Raw genomic sequence first — 16595 nt, forward strand, 5'->3', positions numbered from 1 at the left:
CATGTGTTACACATCATTACTTTTTTTTTTGTCTGATTTGCTTTACATCAGCCACATAGATTATAGACACAATAATCTGGACATGTTCACTGGTGTCTCGGGAGAGTTTTCCAGGCATGCTCAGTGACCTGAGTGGAGGTCATAGTTCAGGGAGGGGGACTAGATAACCTTTGACCATCACCTATAGCAGGGATAGGGAACCTTCCGCTCTCCAGCTGCTGTGAAACTACAACTCCCAACATGCTCCATTTACTTCCATGGGAGTTCCAAGAATAGCAGAGCAAGTATGCATGCTGGGAGTTGTAGTTTTGCAACAGCTGGAGAGCCGTACGTTCCCTACCCCTGCCATTGTAATCTATACTGTGATAATAATGAGTTGTTTGCTGAGAAGTGATCTCCACAGAGCAGGAGGTGTCAGCCTATTACTAGGCTTAGTGGGTAAAAGTAGAACTACTGGATTTAAAGGGGTTGTCCAGGCTTAATTTTTTTTCTGGCCTATCCTCAGGATAGGCCATAAATATCCAGTCGGGGCCATCTGTCCGATACACAATATGGGGCAGGAAGCAGAAAGCTCCATCCACTGTATAGCACTTGAGTACCTTCACTGCAGCTCAGCTCCTGGCCACAATACAGCATATGCAGCTTTTTGTTTCCGCCCCTGTATAGTGTATAGCACAGGTGTCATAAACTTCTCCATACAGATGATCTGTCCGGGGGCTAGCTCTCAACCCCCACTGATTAGGTATTTATGGCTTATTCAGAGGATCAGCCATAAAAAGAAATTAAGCCAAGACAACCCCTTTAAAGGGATTCTACCATTAAAACTTTTTTTTTTGTGGCTAAGACGTCGTAGTGGTCTTTAGAAAGGCTATTCGTCTCTTACCTTTAGACGTGGTCTCTGCTGCACCGTTCCTTTGAAATACCGGCTTTTACCGGTATGCAAATGAGTTCTCTCGCAGAGATGGGGGCGGGCCCCAGCACTCAAACAGCGATGAGGACGTCCCCACCGCTGCCAGAGAAGTGTCTCCAAGCGCCACCTCCTTCTTTATCCGCTGCATCATCTTCAATGTCTTCCGGCGCAGGCTCGTAACTTCGAGCAGAGCAGACTGCGCAGGTGCACAGGTCATGGGAAAATGGCCGCTTGCACAGTATTGTTAGTGGCCGTTTTCCCGTGGCCTGCGCAGTCTGCTCTGCACTGCTAGGTTATGAGCCTGCCCCGGAAGAAGACATTGAACATGATGCGGTGGACGAAGAAGGAGGTTGAAGACACTTCTCTGGCAACGGTGGGGACGCCCTCATCGTAGTTTGAACGCTGGGGCCCGCCCCCATCGCAGTGAGAGAACTCATTTGCATACCTGTAAAAACCGGTATTTCTAAGGAACGGCGCAGCGGAGACCACGTCTAAAGGTAAGAGATGAATAGCCTTTCTAAAGACTACTCCGACGTCTTATCCACAAAAAAAAAAAAAAAACAGTTTTAATGGTAGAATCCCTTTAAGGATGGGGCCACACGGTGGCTCAGTGGTTAGCACTGCAGCCTTGCAGCGTTGGAGTCCTGGTGTTCAAATCCTGCCAAGGGCAAAAAAAAACATCTGCAAGGAGTTTGTATGTTCTCCCCGTGTTTGCATGGATTTTCATCCCATATTCCAAAAAAAAAAGACATACTGATAGGCAAAAAATGTACATTGTGAGCTCTATGTGGGGCTCACAATCTACATTCAAAAAAAAAAAAAAAGAATCCCTTTAAGGATTTTTATGAAATATAGATAGTGACATGGGAAAACTTCACCAAAAATTGTTAAAAACAAATGTGTAATGTAAAAACTTGATTTAAGAAATGGGACATTTTCTGGCGACGCATTCCCTTTAAGGACGTGACCCTTGGTTTCCATTCTGTGGGAAGTGACACAGCCGCTGTAAGAAGAGATTTGCAGTGTGTTGATATATCCTTGGGACTGCGTGTTTCCAGTCATCCTGCCAGGAAAAACAGGGAGCTGTAACATGTATTTGTCCCATGGAAGCTTTCATTAGGCTTGTGTGCCTATACTAGTTATGTGGATTCTCGCACAAATGAAGTGTTGTCATAGAGCAGGGGTAGGGAACGTACGGCACTCCAGCTGTTGCAAAACTACAACTCCCAGCATGCATACTTGCTCTGCTGTTCTTGGAACTCCCATGGAAGTGAATGGAGCATGATGGGAGTTTTAGTTTCACAGCAGCTGGAGAGCTGAAGGTTCCCTACTCCTGTCATAGGAACACAGAAAGAGGGGTATATACAGTCCCTCATGTAAAAGCCACAGCTCTGGATGTCAGCTGTATATACAGTCCTTCATATAGAGGCCTTAGCTCAGAATAGTCTGTAAGTGTGGAGTTTGTATATACAGTCCCCCATCTATAGGGCCTCTAATCGGTGTGGGAGGAAACCCGCACAAACATGGGGAGAACATACAAACTCCATGCAGATGTTGTTTTTGGTTGGATTCGAACCCAGGACTCCAGCGCTGCAAGGCTGCAGTGCTGACCACTGTGCCACCTATACTGTCTTTTATATAGAGGCTTAGCATAGCCTAGCAGTGTGTGGGTTGTATATACAGTCTCTCATATAAAGGTCTTTGCTTGTGTGGTTTCTGTATATAAAGGCCTTGGCTCAGTATACTCCATCAGTGTAGTATCTGTATATACAGTCCTTCATGTTGAGGCCTCGGCTCAGTATACTCCATTAGTGTGGTGTCTGTATATAGAGGCCTCGGCTCAGTATACTCCATTAGTGTGGTGTCTGTATATAGAGGCCTCGGCTCAGTATACTCCATTAGTGTGGTGTCTGTATATAGAGGCCTAGGCTCAGTATACTCCATCAGTGTGGTGTCTGTATATAGAGGCCTAGGCTCAGTATACTCCATTAGTGTGGTGTCTGTATATAGAGGCCTAGGCTCAGTATACTCCATCAGTGTGGTGTCTGTATATAGTGGCCTCGGCTCAGTATACTCCATTAGTGTGGTGTCTGTATATAGTGGCCTAGGCTCAGTATACTCCATTAGTATGGTGTCTGTATATAGAGGCCTAGGCTCAGTATACTCCATTAGTGTGGTGTCTGTATATAGAGGCCTAGGCTCAGTATACTCCATTAGTGTGGTGTCTGTATATAGTGGCCTAGGCTCAGTATACTCCATTAGTGTGGTGTCTGTATATAGAGGCCTAGGCTCAGTATACTCCATCAGTGTGGTGTCTGTACATAGATGCCTAGGCTCAGTATACTCCATCAGTGTGGTATCTGTATATACAGTCCCTCATATTGAGGCCTTGGCTTAGTATACTCCATTAGTGTGGTGTCTGTATACAGAGGCCTCGGCTCAGTATACGCCATTAGTGTGGCGTCTGTATATAGAGGCCTAGGCTCAGTATACTCCATTAGTGTGGTGTCTGTATATAGATGCCTAGGCTCAGTATACTCCATCAGTGTGGTGTCTGTATATAGATGCCTAGGCTCAGTATACTCCATCAGTGTGGTGTCTGTATATAGATGCCTAGGCTCAATATACTCCATTAGTGTGGTGTCTGTATATAGATGCCTAGGCTCAATATACTCCATTAGTGTGGTCTCTGTATATAGAGGCCTAGGCTCAGTATACTCCATTAGTGTGGTGTCTGATATAGATGCCTAGGCTCAGTATACTCCATTAGTGTGGTGTCTGTATATGGAAGCCTAGGCTCAGTATACTCCATTAGTGTGGTGTCTGTATATAGAAGCCTAGGCTCAGTATACTCCATCTTTGTGGTGTCTGTATATAGATGCCTCGGCTCAATATACTCCATTAGTGTGGTGTCTGTATATAGATGCCTAGGCTCAATATACTCCATTAGTGTGGTCTCTGTATATAGAGGCCTAGGCTCAGTATACTCCATCAGTGTGGTGTCTGTATATAGAGGCCTAGCTCAGTATACGCCTTTAGTGTGGTGTCTGTATATAGAGGCCTAGGCTCAGTATACTCCATTAGTGTGGTGTCTGTATATAGAGGCCTAGGCTCAGTATACTCCATTAGTGTGGTGTCTGTATATGGAAGCCTAGGCTCAGTATACTCCATCAGTGTGGTGTCTGTATATAGAAGCCTAGGCTCAGTATACTCCATCAGTGTGGTGTCTGTACATAGAGGCCTCGGCTCAATATACTCCATCAGTGTGGTGTCTGTATATAGAGGCCAGGCTCAGTATACTCCATCAGTGTGGTGTCTGTACATAGAGGCCTCGGCTCAGTATACTCCATTAGTGTGGTGTCTGTATATAGATGCCTAGGCTCAGTATACTCCATCAGTGTGGTGTCTGTATATAGAGGCCTAGGCTCAGTATACTCCATTAGTGTGGTGTCTGTATATAGAGGCCTAGGCTCAGTATACTCCATTAGTGTGGTGTCTGTATATAGATGCCTAGGCTCAGTATACTCCATTAGTGTGGTCTCTGTATATAGAGGCCTAGGCTCAGTATACGCCTTTAGTGTGGTGTCTGTATATAGAGGCCTGGGCTCAGTATACTCCATTAGTGTAGTGTCTGTATATAGAGGCCTAGGCTCAGTATACTCCATTAGTGTGGTGTCTGTAAATAGAGGCCTAGGCTCAGTATACTCCATTAGTGTGGTGTCTGTATATAGAGGCCTAGGCTCAATATACTCCATTAGTGTGGTGTCTGTATATAGAGGCCTAGGCTCAGTATACTCCATCAGTGTGGTGTCTGTATATAGAGGCCTAGGCTCAGTATACTCCATTAGTGTGGTGTCTGTATATGGAAGCCTAGGCTCAGTATACTCCATTAGTGTGGTGTCTGTATATAGAGGCCTAGGCTCAGTATACTCCATTAGTGTGGTGTCTGTATATAGAGGCCTAGGCTCAGTATACTCCATCAGTGTGGTGTCTGTATATAGAGGCCTAGGCTCAATATACTCCATCAGTGTGGTGTCTGTATATAGAGGCCAGGCTCAGTATACTCCATCAGTGTGGTGTCTGTACATAGAGGCCTCGGCTCAGTATACTCCATTAGTGTGGTGTCTGTATATAGATGCCTAGGCTCAGTATACTCCATCAGTGTGGTGTCTGTATATAGAGGCCTAGGCTCAGTATACTCCATTAGTGTGGTGTCTGTATATAGAGGCCTCGGCTCAGTATACTCCATTAGTGTTGTGTCTGTGCATAGATGCCTAGGCTCAGAATACTCCATCAGTGTGGTATCTGTATATACAGTCCCTCATATTGAGGCCTTGGCTTAGTATACTCCATTAGTGTGGTGTCTGTATATAGAGGCCTCGGCTCAGTATACTCCATTAGTGTGGTGTCTGTATATAGAGGCCTCGGCTCAGTATACTCCATTAGTGTGGTGTCTGTATATAGATGCCTAGGCTCAGTATACTCCATTAGTGTGGTCTCTGTATATAGAGGCCTAGGCTCAGTATACTCCATTAGTGTGGTCTCTGTATATAGAGGCCTAGGCTCAGTATACTCCATCAGTGTGGTGTCTGTATATAGAGACCTCAGCTCAGTATACTCCATTAGTGTGGTGTCTGTATATAGATGCCTAGGCTCAGTATACTCCATTAGTGTGGTGTCTGTATATAGAGGCCTAGGCTCAGTATACTCCATTAGAGTGGTCTCTGTATATAGAGGCCTAGGCTCAGTATACTCCATTAGTGTGGTCTCTGTATATAGAGGCCTAGGCTCAGTATACTCCATTAGTGTGGTGTCTGTATATAGAGGCCTCGGCTCAGTATACTCCATCAGTGTGGTGTCTGTATATAGAGGCCTAGCTCAGTATACTCCATTAGTGTGGTGTCTGTATATAGAGGCCTAGGCTCAGTATACTCCATTAGTGTGGTGTCTGTATATAGAGGCCTAGGCTCAGTATACTCCATTAGTGTGGTGTCTGTATATAGATGCCTAGGCTCAGTATACTCCATTAGTGTGGTCTCTGTATATAGAGGCCTAGGCTCAGTATACTCCATTAGTGTGGTGTCTGTATATAGAGGCCTAGGCTCAGTATACTCCATTAGTGTGGTGTCTGTATATAGATGCCTAGGCTCAGTATACTCCATCAGTGTGGTGTCTGTATATAGAGGCCTCGGCTCAGTATACTCCATTAGTGTGGTGTCTGTATATAGAGGCCTCGGCTCAGTATACTCCATTAGTGTGGTCTCTGTATATAGAGGCCTAGGCTCAGTATACTCCATTAGTGTGGTCTCTGTATATAGAGGCCTAGGCTCAGTATACTCCATTAGTGTGGTGTCTGTATATAGATGCCTAGGCTCAGTATACTCCATCAGTGTGGTGTCTGTATATAGATGCTCAGGCTCAGTATACTCCATCAGTGTGGTGTCTGTATATAGAGGCCTAGGCTCAGTATACACCATTAGTGTGATCTCTGTATATAGATGCCTAGGCTCAGTATACTCCATTAGTGTGGTGTCTCTATATACTGGCCTCGGCTCAGTATACTCCATCAGTGTGGTGTCTGTATATAGAGGCCTAGGCTCAGTATACACCATTAGTGTGATCTCTGTATATAGATGCCTAGGCTCAGTATACTCCATTAGTGTGGTGTCTCTATATACAGGCCTCGGCTCAGTATACTCCATCAGTGTGGTGTCTGTACATAGATGCTCAGGCTTAGTATACTCCATCAGTGTGGTGTCTGTATATAGATGCCTAGGCTCAGTATACTCCATTAGTGTGGTGTCTGTATATAGATGCCTAGGCTCAGTATACTCCATCAATGTGGTGTCTGTATATAGAGACCTCGGCTCAGTATACTCCATTAGTTTGGTGTCTGTATATAGAGGCCTAGGCTCAGTATACTGCATCAGTGTGGTGTCTGTATATAGAGGCCTCGGCTCAGTATACTCCATTAGTGTGGTGTCTGTATATAGAGGCCTAGGCTCAGTATACTCCATTAGTGTGGTCTCTGTATATAGAGGCCTAGGCTCAGTATACTCCATTAAGGGCGCATGCACACTACGTAACGCCGGGCGTGTATGAGAGCCGTACACGCCGGCGTTACAGCAGGGCTGCCGAACACTTCCCATTCACTTCAATGGGAGCGCTCGTAAACGCCGCTGTTACAAGTGCTCCCATTGAAGTGAATGGGAAGTGTTCGGCAGCCCTGCTGTAACGCCGGCGTGTACGGCTCTCATACACGCCCGGCGTTACGTAGTGTGCATGCACCCTTAGTGTGGTGTCTCTATATACTGGCCTTGGCTCAGTATACTCCATCAGTGTGGTGTCTGTATATAGAGGCCTAGGCTCAGTATACTCCATTAGTGTGGCATCTGTATATAGAGGCCTAGGCTCAGTATACTCCATTAGTGTGATCTCTGTATATAGATGCCTAGGCTCAGTATACTCCATCAGTGTGGTGTCTGTATATAGAGGCCTAGGCTCAGTATACTCCATTAGTGTGGCATCTGTATATAGAGGCCTAGGCTCAGTATACTCCATTAGTGTGATCTCTGTATATAGAGGCCTAGGCTCAGTATACTCCATTAGTGTGGTGTCTCTATATACAGGCCTCGGCTCAGTATACTCCATCAGTGTGGTGTCTGTATATAGATGCCTAGGCTCAGTATACTTCATTAGTGTGGTGTCTGTATATAGATGCCTAGGCTCAGTATACTCCATCAGTGTGGTGTCTGTATATAGAGACCTCGGCTCAGTATACTCCATTAGTTTGGTGTCTGTATATAGATGCCTAGGCTCAGTATACTCCATCAGTGTGGTGTCTGTATATAGAGGCCTAGGCTCAGTATACTCCATCAGTGTGGTGTCTGTACATAGAGGCCTAGGCTCAGTATACTCCATCAGTGTGGTGTCTGTATATAGATGCCTAGGCTCAGTATACTCCATCAGTGTGGTGTCTGTACATAGAGGCCTAGGCTCAGTATACTCCATTAGTGTGGTGTCTGTATATAGATGCCTAGGCTCAGTATACTCCATTAGTGTGGTGTCTGTATATAGAGGCCTAGGCTCACTATACTCCATTAGTGTGGTGTCTGTATATAGAGGCCTAGGCTCAGTATACTCCATTAGTGTGGTGTCTGTATATAGATGCCTAGGCTCAGTATACTCCATTAGTGTGGTGTCTGTATATAGAGGCCTAGGCTCAGTATACTCCATCAGTGTGGTGTCTGTATATAGAGGCCTAGGCTCAGTATACTCCATCAGTGTGGTGTCTGTACATAGAGGCCTAGGCTCAGTATACTCCATCAGTGTGGTGTCTGTATATAGATGCCTAGGCTCAGTATACTCCATCAGTGTGGTGTCTGTACATAGAGGCCTAGGCTCAGTATACTCCATTAGTGTGGTGTCTGTATATAGATGCCTAGGCTCAGTATACTCCATTAGTGTGGTGTCTGTATATAGAGGCCTAGGCTCACTATACTCCATTAGTGTGGTGTCTGTATATAGAGGCCTAGGCTCAGTATACTCCATTAGTGTGGTGTCTGTATATAGATGCCTAGGCTCAGTATACTCCATTAGTGTGGTGTCTGTACATAGAGGCCTCGGCTCAGTATACTCCATTAGTGTGGTGTCTGTATATAGAGGCCTCGGCTCAATATACTCCATCAGTGTGGTGTCTGTATATAGAGGCCTAGGCTCAGTATACTCCATCAGTGTGGTGTCTGTATATAGATGCCTAGGCTCAGTATACTCCATCAGTGTGGTGTCTGTATATAGAAGCCTAGGCTCAGTATACTCCATCAGTGTGGTGTCTGTATATAGAGGCCTAGGCTCAGTATATTCCATCAGTGTGGTGTCTGTATATAGAGGCCTAGGCTCAGTATACTCCATTAGTGTGGTGTCTGTACATAGATGCCTAGGCTCAGTATACTGCATCAGTGTGGTGTCTGTATATAGATGCCTAGGCTCAGTATATTCCATCAGTGTGGTGTCTGTACATAGAGGCCTAGGCTCAGTATACTCCATTAGTGTGGTGTCTGTATATAGAGGCCTCGGCTCAGTATACTCCATTAGTGTGGTGTCTGTATATAGAGGCCTAGGCTCAGTATACTCCATCAGTGTGGTGTCTGTATATAGATGTCTAGGCTCAGTATACTCCATTAGTGTGGTGTCTGTATATAGAGGCCTAGGCTCTGTATACTCCATCAGTGTGGTGTCTGTATATAGAGGCCTCGGCTCAGTATACTCCATCAGTGTGGTGTCTGTATATAGAGGCCTAGGCTCAGTATATTCCATCAGTGTGGTGTCTGTATATAGAGGCCTAGGCTCAGTATACTCCATTAGTGTGGTGTCTGTATATAGAGGCCTAGGCTCAGTATACTCCATTAGTGTGGTGTCTGTATATAGACGCCTTGGCTCAGTATACTCCATCAGTGTGGTGTCTGTATATAGAGGCCTAGGCTCAGTATATTCCATCAGTGTGGTGTCTGTATATACAGGCCTAGGCTCAGTATACTCCATTAGTGTGGTGTCTCTATATACAGGCCTAGGCTCAGTATACTCCATTAGTGTGGTGTCTGTATATAGAGGCCTAGGCTCAGTATACTTCATTAGTGTGGTGTCTGTACATAGACGCCTAGGCTCAGTATACTCCATTAGTGTGGTGTCTGTATATAGAGGCCTTGGCTCAGTATACTCCATCAGTGTGGTGTCTCTATATACAGGCCTCAGCTCTTGCTGCTTAGTCTTGCGTTGCGGCCTGGTCCTGTGAATATTTCAGTATCTGCACATCTGTCACACACTGCAGGTTGTTGCACTTGTCCAGATTCAATCTCATGAAGTAAACACGTCCTTATCTCCTCACTTAGTAATGACTTATATCAGAAGATTCTGCGGCCAGCGTCCTTCTGCAACAATGTGGAAGGGTTTCATTGGTTGCGCCTATCTCCCCGGCGGCGCTCATTATGGCAGGGAGTCAGGATTTCCCTCTATATAAATGGTGTCTCGGGTCCAGGAGGATTTCACACATCACAATGTTGAAGCTCGTGGTTCTTGCTCTCTGCCTGGCTTACGGTAATCCAAGACTCCTCCAACTTTATCTTGGTCAATGGTTTCTAGAACAGGGTTGGGGGCCGCAATTATTAGGCAACTTCAAGATTGAGTCATGGCGTCTGCACCAACGGCTGTAGGGATCGTATATGGCAGTCACATGGTGGCCGGCCACATCACTGCCACATTGTATTCTAGACGGGGTACAGAGATCTATGGGTTAAACTTGGGGGTCATACACTGAAGGGTCACCTAATGTGATGAATAACCCCTGTAATAGAAGAATTTCTAAGATATTAAGACATCAATTGCTTCAATATGTTAGCCATATCGATTTATGGGAAATCTGGGTGGCAACCTTTATGGCACTTGTCACCCAGATGGGCTTAGACATGTGGAGTGTGTGTAGGCAAATAAGGGGGATTTGCCATTTAGTAGCCCCGAAAAGCTTTTATAGGTAGTCACCCAGCTTTCCCATGCAGGGGACAACTCCAAGACTTGCGTTTTAAAGGGACGAGTTCTTTTTCATTGCCCTATATTGTTTCTTGTAGCCTACAGCTGCGGTGTTCCAGCTGTACAGCCCATCCAGTCCAGGGTGGTGGGTGGCATCGATGTGCGCCCACACAGCTGGCCATGGCAGGTACGGACCATAGAGCAGACATGATATCTCCAAGCCAAAAGCCGATAACTCCATTTATATATTATTGGGCTTTTTTTCTCCTTTTAGATCTCTCTGCAGTACCAAGGAACAAGTGGCGCCTGGGGACACACATGTGGGGGAACCCTGATCGCTGACAACTGGGTCCTGACTGCCGCCCACTGTATCAGGTACCATCTTGAGACACTAATGTACAATGACAACTATGCAGGGAATTTAGTGTACTGACATCTGACCCTATGATAACACCTCCTGTCACCCAGCTCCAGCCGCACCTACAGAGTCCTGCTTGGAAAGCACAACCTTAAGGAAGATGAAGAAGGAGCTGTTGCCATCTCCCCCGAGAAGATCATTGTTCACGAGAACTGGAACTCATTCTTCATCATGTAAGTAATCAGAACCAGCATCCAAGGGCCCCACCATGTTCAGGGGCCCAGCCTGACAAAGATCTCTGATTCCACTAATGCCGAACTTCTTGTTTATGTTGCAGCAATGACATCGCCCTCATCAAGCTGTCCGAGCCTGCACCATTGAGCCACACTGTGCAACCTGCCTGTGTGCCAGCTGAAGGCACCCTCTTGGCAAATGACTTCCCCTGCTATGTCACTGGATGGGGTCGTCTGTACAGTAAGTTATAACTCCATAGGTAATATTTACAAAGAGTTAAAGGATGCTACATGACTGCTGTATCACTTATAGATTCTTTGATTTATGGCTTAGCCATGGTATAATATAGGTATTTACTATCTATTCCCTTATTCTCAGCCAATGGACCCATTGCTGACAATCTCCAGCAGGCTCTTCTTCCCGTTGTCGATCATGCTACTTGCAGCCAGCGTGACTGGTGGGGCAGCAATGTAAGAACCACCATGGTCTGCGCTGGAGGTGATGGAATCGTGTCTGGATGCAATGTAAGAACTGATCTTCTACATAACTTATCCTGTACTGATCCTGAGTTACATCCTGTATTATACTCCAGAGCTGCGCTCACTATTCTGCTGGTACAGTCACTGTGTACATACATTACATTACTTATCCTGTACTGATCCTGAGTTACATCCTGTATTATACTCCAGAGCTGCGCTCACTATTCTGCTGGTACAGTCACTGTGTACATACATTACATTACTTATCCTGTACTGATCCTGAGTTACATCCTGTATTATACTCCAGAGCTGCGCTCACTATTCTGCTGGTGTAGTCACTGTGTACATACATTACATTACTTATCCTGTACTGATCCTGAGTTACATCCTGTATTATACTCCAGAGCTGCGCTCACTATTCTGCTGGTACAGTCACTGTGTACATACATTACATTACTTATCCTGTACTGATCCTGAGTTACATCCTGTATTATACTCCAGAGCTGCGCTCACTATTCTGCTGGTACAGTCACTGTGTACATACATTACATTACTTATCCTGTACTGATCCTGAGTTACATCCTGTATTATACTCCAGAGCTGCGCTCACTATTCTGCTGGTGTAGTCACTGTGTACATACATTACATTACTTATCCTGTACTGATCCTGAGTTACATCCTGTATTATACTCCAGAGCTGCGCTCACTATTCTGCTGGTACAGTCACTGTGTACATACATTACATTACTTATCCTGTACTGATCCTGAGTTACATCCTGTATTATACTCCAGAGCTGCGCTCACTATTCTGCTGGTACAGTCACTGTGTACATACATTACATTACTTATCCTGTACTGATCCTGAGTTACATCCTGTATTATACTCCAGAGCTGCGCTCACTATTCTGCTGGTGTAGTCACTGTGTACATACATTACATTACTTATCCTGTACTGATCCTGAGTTACATCCTGTATTATACTCCAGAGCTGCACTCACTATTCTGCTGGTACAGTCACTGTGTACATACATTACATTACTTATCCTGTACTGATCCTGAGTTACATCCTGTATTATACTCCAGAGCTGCGCTCACTATTCTGCTGGTGCAGTCACTGTGTACATACATTACATTACTTATCCTGTACTGATCCTGAGTTACATCCTGTATTATACTCCAGAGCTGCGCTTACTATTCTGCTGGTACAGTCACTGTGTACATACATTACATTACTTATCCAGTATTGTACTCCAGAGCTGCGCTCACTATTCTGCAGGCTTTGTGGCTGAAAATGAAAAACTAATTACTCATCTGATGTATTTGGGATATCTGTCCACAAGCTTGCTGACTGTTTTCATTACCAACCAGAATTGTTGTGACTTCAGCTCTGACCTTTAATAACTAGTGTAATAGAACACATAAAGCCGCATGGACAAGCAGGATTGCTTATATTTTTGGATCTTTTTGATATGTCCCACATAATATATGATAGTACACATGGTATCCAGCCCAGGTTATAACTAGTGAATGTGTCACTTTCCAGGGAGACTCTGGCGGTCCTCTGAACTGTCAGGCTGCTGGCGGATCCTGGGAAGTTCATGGCATTGTCAGCTTTGGCTCCGGACTCAGCTGCAACTACGAGAAGAAGCCCACCGTCTTCACCCGTGTGTCCGCCTACAACGACTGGATCAATAATGTAAGTACCAGCTGGAATACAGGCACTTGTGCCCTCCAGTGGGGGATATGGGTACTGCAGGGCTTTAGTGTATATGCGGTTATATAGTCTTATATATGTAGTGTCATCAGTCAGACATGTTTATGTTTCAATGCAAACCTCCATATTGGTGTCATAGTACATTTATATTGATATATGTTACACTCCGCTCTTTCTCACATGTGACTGTTCACTTATAGAAAATCATCAACAACTAAGAAGCGACAAGAGTCGTCCTCCAGCAGCGGCCGCAGCCCTTGGCGGGATCTTATTAGTTATCATTTTATGTTTAATACCTGGCACAATGTAATAACTATGTAAACCAATAAAGGAGGAAAATCTGCGAAAAAACCCGGTGTAATGTCTAGTTGTATAAGACAGTCCCTGAAATAAAGAAGTAAGTGTATTGTTACAATGGCACATGTGTGATACTGTGTGATGAGCTGTGTATCTAAGCCCCTCATGTGTGATACTGTGTGATGAGCTGTGTATCTAAGCCCCTCATGTGTGATACTGTGTGATGAGCTGTGTATCTAAGCCCCTCATGTGTGATACTGTGTGATGAGCTGTGTATCTAAGCCCCTCATGTGTGATACTGTGTGATGAGCTGTGTATCTAAGCCCCTCATGTGTGATACTGTGTGATGAGCTGTGTATCTAAGCCCCTCATGTGTGATACTGTGTGATGAGCTGTGTATCTAAGCCCCTCATGTGTGATACTCTGTGATGAGCTGTGTATCTAAGCCCCTCATGTGTGATACTCTGTGATGAGCTGTGTATCTAAGCCTCTCATGTGTGATACTGTGTGATGAGCTGTGTATCTAAGCCCCTCATGTGTGATACTGTGTGATGAGCTGTGTATCTAAGCCCCTCATGTGTGATACTGTGTGATGAGCTGTGTATCTAAGCCCCTCATGTGTGATACTCTGTGATGAGCTGTGTATCTAAGCCCCTCATGTGTGATACTGTGTGATGAGCTGTGTATCTAAGCCCCTCATGTGTGATACTCTGTGATGAGCTGTGTATCTAAGCCCCTCATGTGTGATACTGTGTGATGAGCTGTGTATCTAAGCCCCTCATGTGTGATACTCTGTGATGAGCTGTGTATCTAAGCCCCTCATGTGTGATACTCTGTGATGAGCTGTGTATCTAAGCCCCTCATGTGTGATACTCTGTGATGAGCTGTGTATCTAAGCCTCTCATGTGTGATACTGTGTGATGAGCTGTGTATCTAAGCCCCTCATGTGTGATACTCTGTGATGAGCTGTGTATCTAAGCCCCTCGTGTGTGATACTCTGTGATGAGCTGTGTATCTAAGCCCCTCATGTGTGATACTCTGTGATGAGCTGTGTATCTAAGCCCCTCGTGTGTGATACTGTGTGATGAGCTGTGTATTTAAGCTCCGCATGTGTGATACTCTGTGATCAGCTGTGTATCTAAGCCCCTCATGTGTGATACTCTGTGATGAGCTGTGTATCTAAGCCCCTCATGTGTGATACGGTCTGCTGAGCCGCTGTATCTCATTCTATTACATGTGATACTGCCTGCTTAGCTACCCTGCTGATAGAGGTCAATGCCATTAGGGGGCAGCACTGCCATAAAGGGTCTGTGCAATGTTTAGGGTACACATCACAGTATGCCAGGACACAAGGTTTCCAATAGAATTGCCCAGACCATTATATTTTCCCAACAGGCACTTCCTCTCATAGCGCCCCCTGGTACCACATCCCTTCCCAGGTAAGTGACACACACATGCCCGGCTGTCCACGTGACGTAACACGTGATCTATCAGACCAGGCTACTTCTTCCATTGTTCCATGGTCCAGATTGGGTGCTCAGGTGACCATTGTAGGTACTCTCAGTGGTGGACAAGGGTCAGGGTGAGCACTCCGACCACTCTGTGGCTACCAGCACACTGTGATACCCTGTGTGAACTGAGCCCTTTCTGTCATACCCTCCCAACTTTCAAAGGACAGAAAGAGGAAAAGAATGTGCAAATTTACCCCCACCCACTTCTACTTTGACTCCTCCCATTCACTTCCATTTCTCTTTGTGTCCCCGCAAGGTATAATGCCCCTATAGTAACCTTAACATGATATGCCCGGACATAATAATGCCCCCCTCCAATTGCCCTCACAGTATAAGGTCACTCTCCTGCTACGCCCCTAGTTTAATGTCCTAGCAGACAGGGGCCGAATGGTGAAGGAGGGAGTTGAAGGCTCCAGAAGAGCTTACAATCTATCAAAGACATATATGTAGGCGTTGTGAAATATTTATTACATGAGTAAAATTGAGAGCACCATGTTAGATCTGGATCTGTAAATTGAATGAGGCTGCTCAATGCCAGGCAGCAGCTGCAAAAGCTTTGTTACATAGTTTGACAGTGTAAAAAAATCGCTGGTTAGGCTGCAACTTAATGCACCATGTTAGGACAGCGAGGGTGGACTGAGCGGTCATGGCCACCATTTCTACCCTGTGCATATAAAGCAGCCTAATGGGTGAGAATTGTGGGCCCAGGATTCTGCCCTCCTCTGACGCCAGTGCATAAAATATTGGATTATGGCTTGACTAACACCCAGAGGAACCTGCCTATATCCGAATGGCCCCAGTTGCTGTTGTTGCCCCGCACCCCCAGAGGTCTTCGTTACCACATTGACATTGGTTTCTTTTCCCGAAACTTGGTGAGCTAAAGACGATGATAAAATCTCTGGTTATTTTCAGCACTGACTGGTCACTTATTATGTTTTATACAAGGTCTCTTATTATCTGTCTGGTGTATATATTACATGATGGGAAGAGCCCCAGCTACAGTATACAGGTATATATAGCTGTGCAAACACTATAGATTGTTGACATTGAAGTTATTGGTCTTGAGAGACACTATATCTTATACGCCAATCACATCCAAATCCACATATAGTATTCTTCTGGATGACATTTAGGTAGATCCCAACAGTGCTCTACCTGTTAGACTGTTGGGAGTCCTAGTATTGCCACAGCTAGAAATCCATAAGTTGAAGAACAGTGACCTATAATGTGACCTTGCAGGGAGATTCTGGAGGACCCGTGAACTGCCTGAATGGCCAAGGTGACTAGGAAGTCCATGGTGTAGTCAGTTTTGGTTCCTCCCTTAGATGTAACTACTACAAGAAGCCGCCATCATCACCCACGTCTTCGACTGGATCTGGGGGTGCCGTTGGTTGCTGTGATGTGTCCAATTTTTTTATCTATATTGCTTGGTATAATGAGTCACATATAAAGGAGTTGTCCAGGATTTTATGGAATCTCCTTAGGATAGGCCATGTGTATCTGATCGGTGGGGCCAACAGTGCATTCATCAGCTCTATGAGGCCCGTACTGTACACAACACAGGCCCGAA

The 16595-nt window shown here is 45.3% G+C and overlaps 1 protein-coding gene across 1 annotated transcript; it reads left to right on the plus strand.

Annotated features, from left to right (window-relative positions):
• The first annotated feature begins 9963 nt into the window (after positions 1-9963).
• Positions 9964-13568, plus strand: LOC142209804 (chymotrypsin-C-like). Its single transcript, XM_075278850.1, has 8 exons — positions 9964-10003; positions 10531-10619; positions 10707-10807; positions 10901-11023; positions 11128-11264; positions 11403-11548; positions 13047-13199; positions 13418-13568. The coding sequence occupies exons 1-8, from the start codon at positions 9964-9966 to the stop codon at positions 13433-13435; spliced, it is 807 nt and encodes a 268-aa protein (XP_075134951.1). The 3' UTR covers positions 13436-13568.
• The last annotated feature ends 3027 nt before the right edge of the window (positions 13569-16595 follow it).

Source organism: Leptodactylus fuscus, chromosome 6, assembly GCF_031893055.1.
Source record: "Leptodactylus fuscus isolate aLepFus1 chromosome 6, aLepFus1.hap2, whole genome shotgun sequence".
Classification (NCBI taxonomy): domain Eukaryota; kingdom Metazoa; phylum Chordata; class Amphibia; order Anura; family Leptodactylidae; genus Leptodactylus; species Leptodactylus fuscus.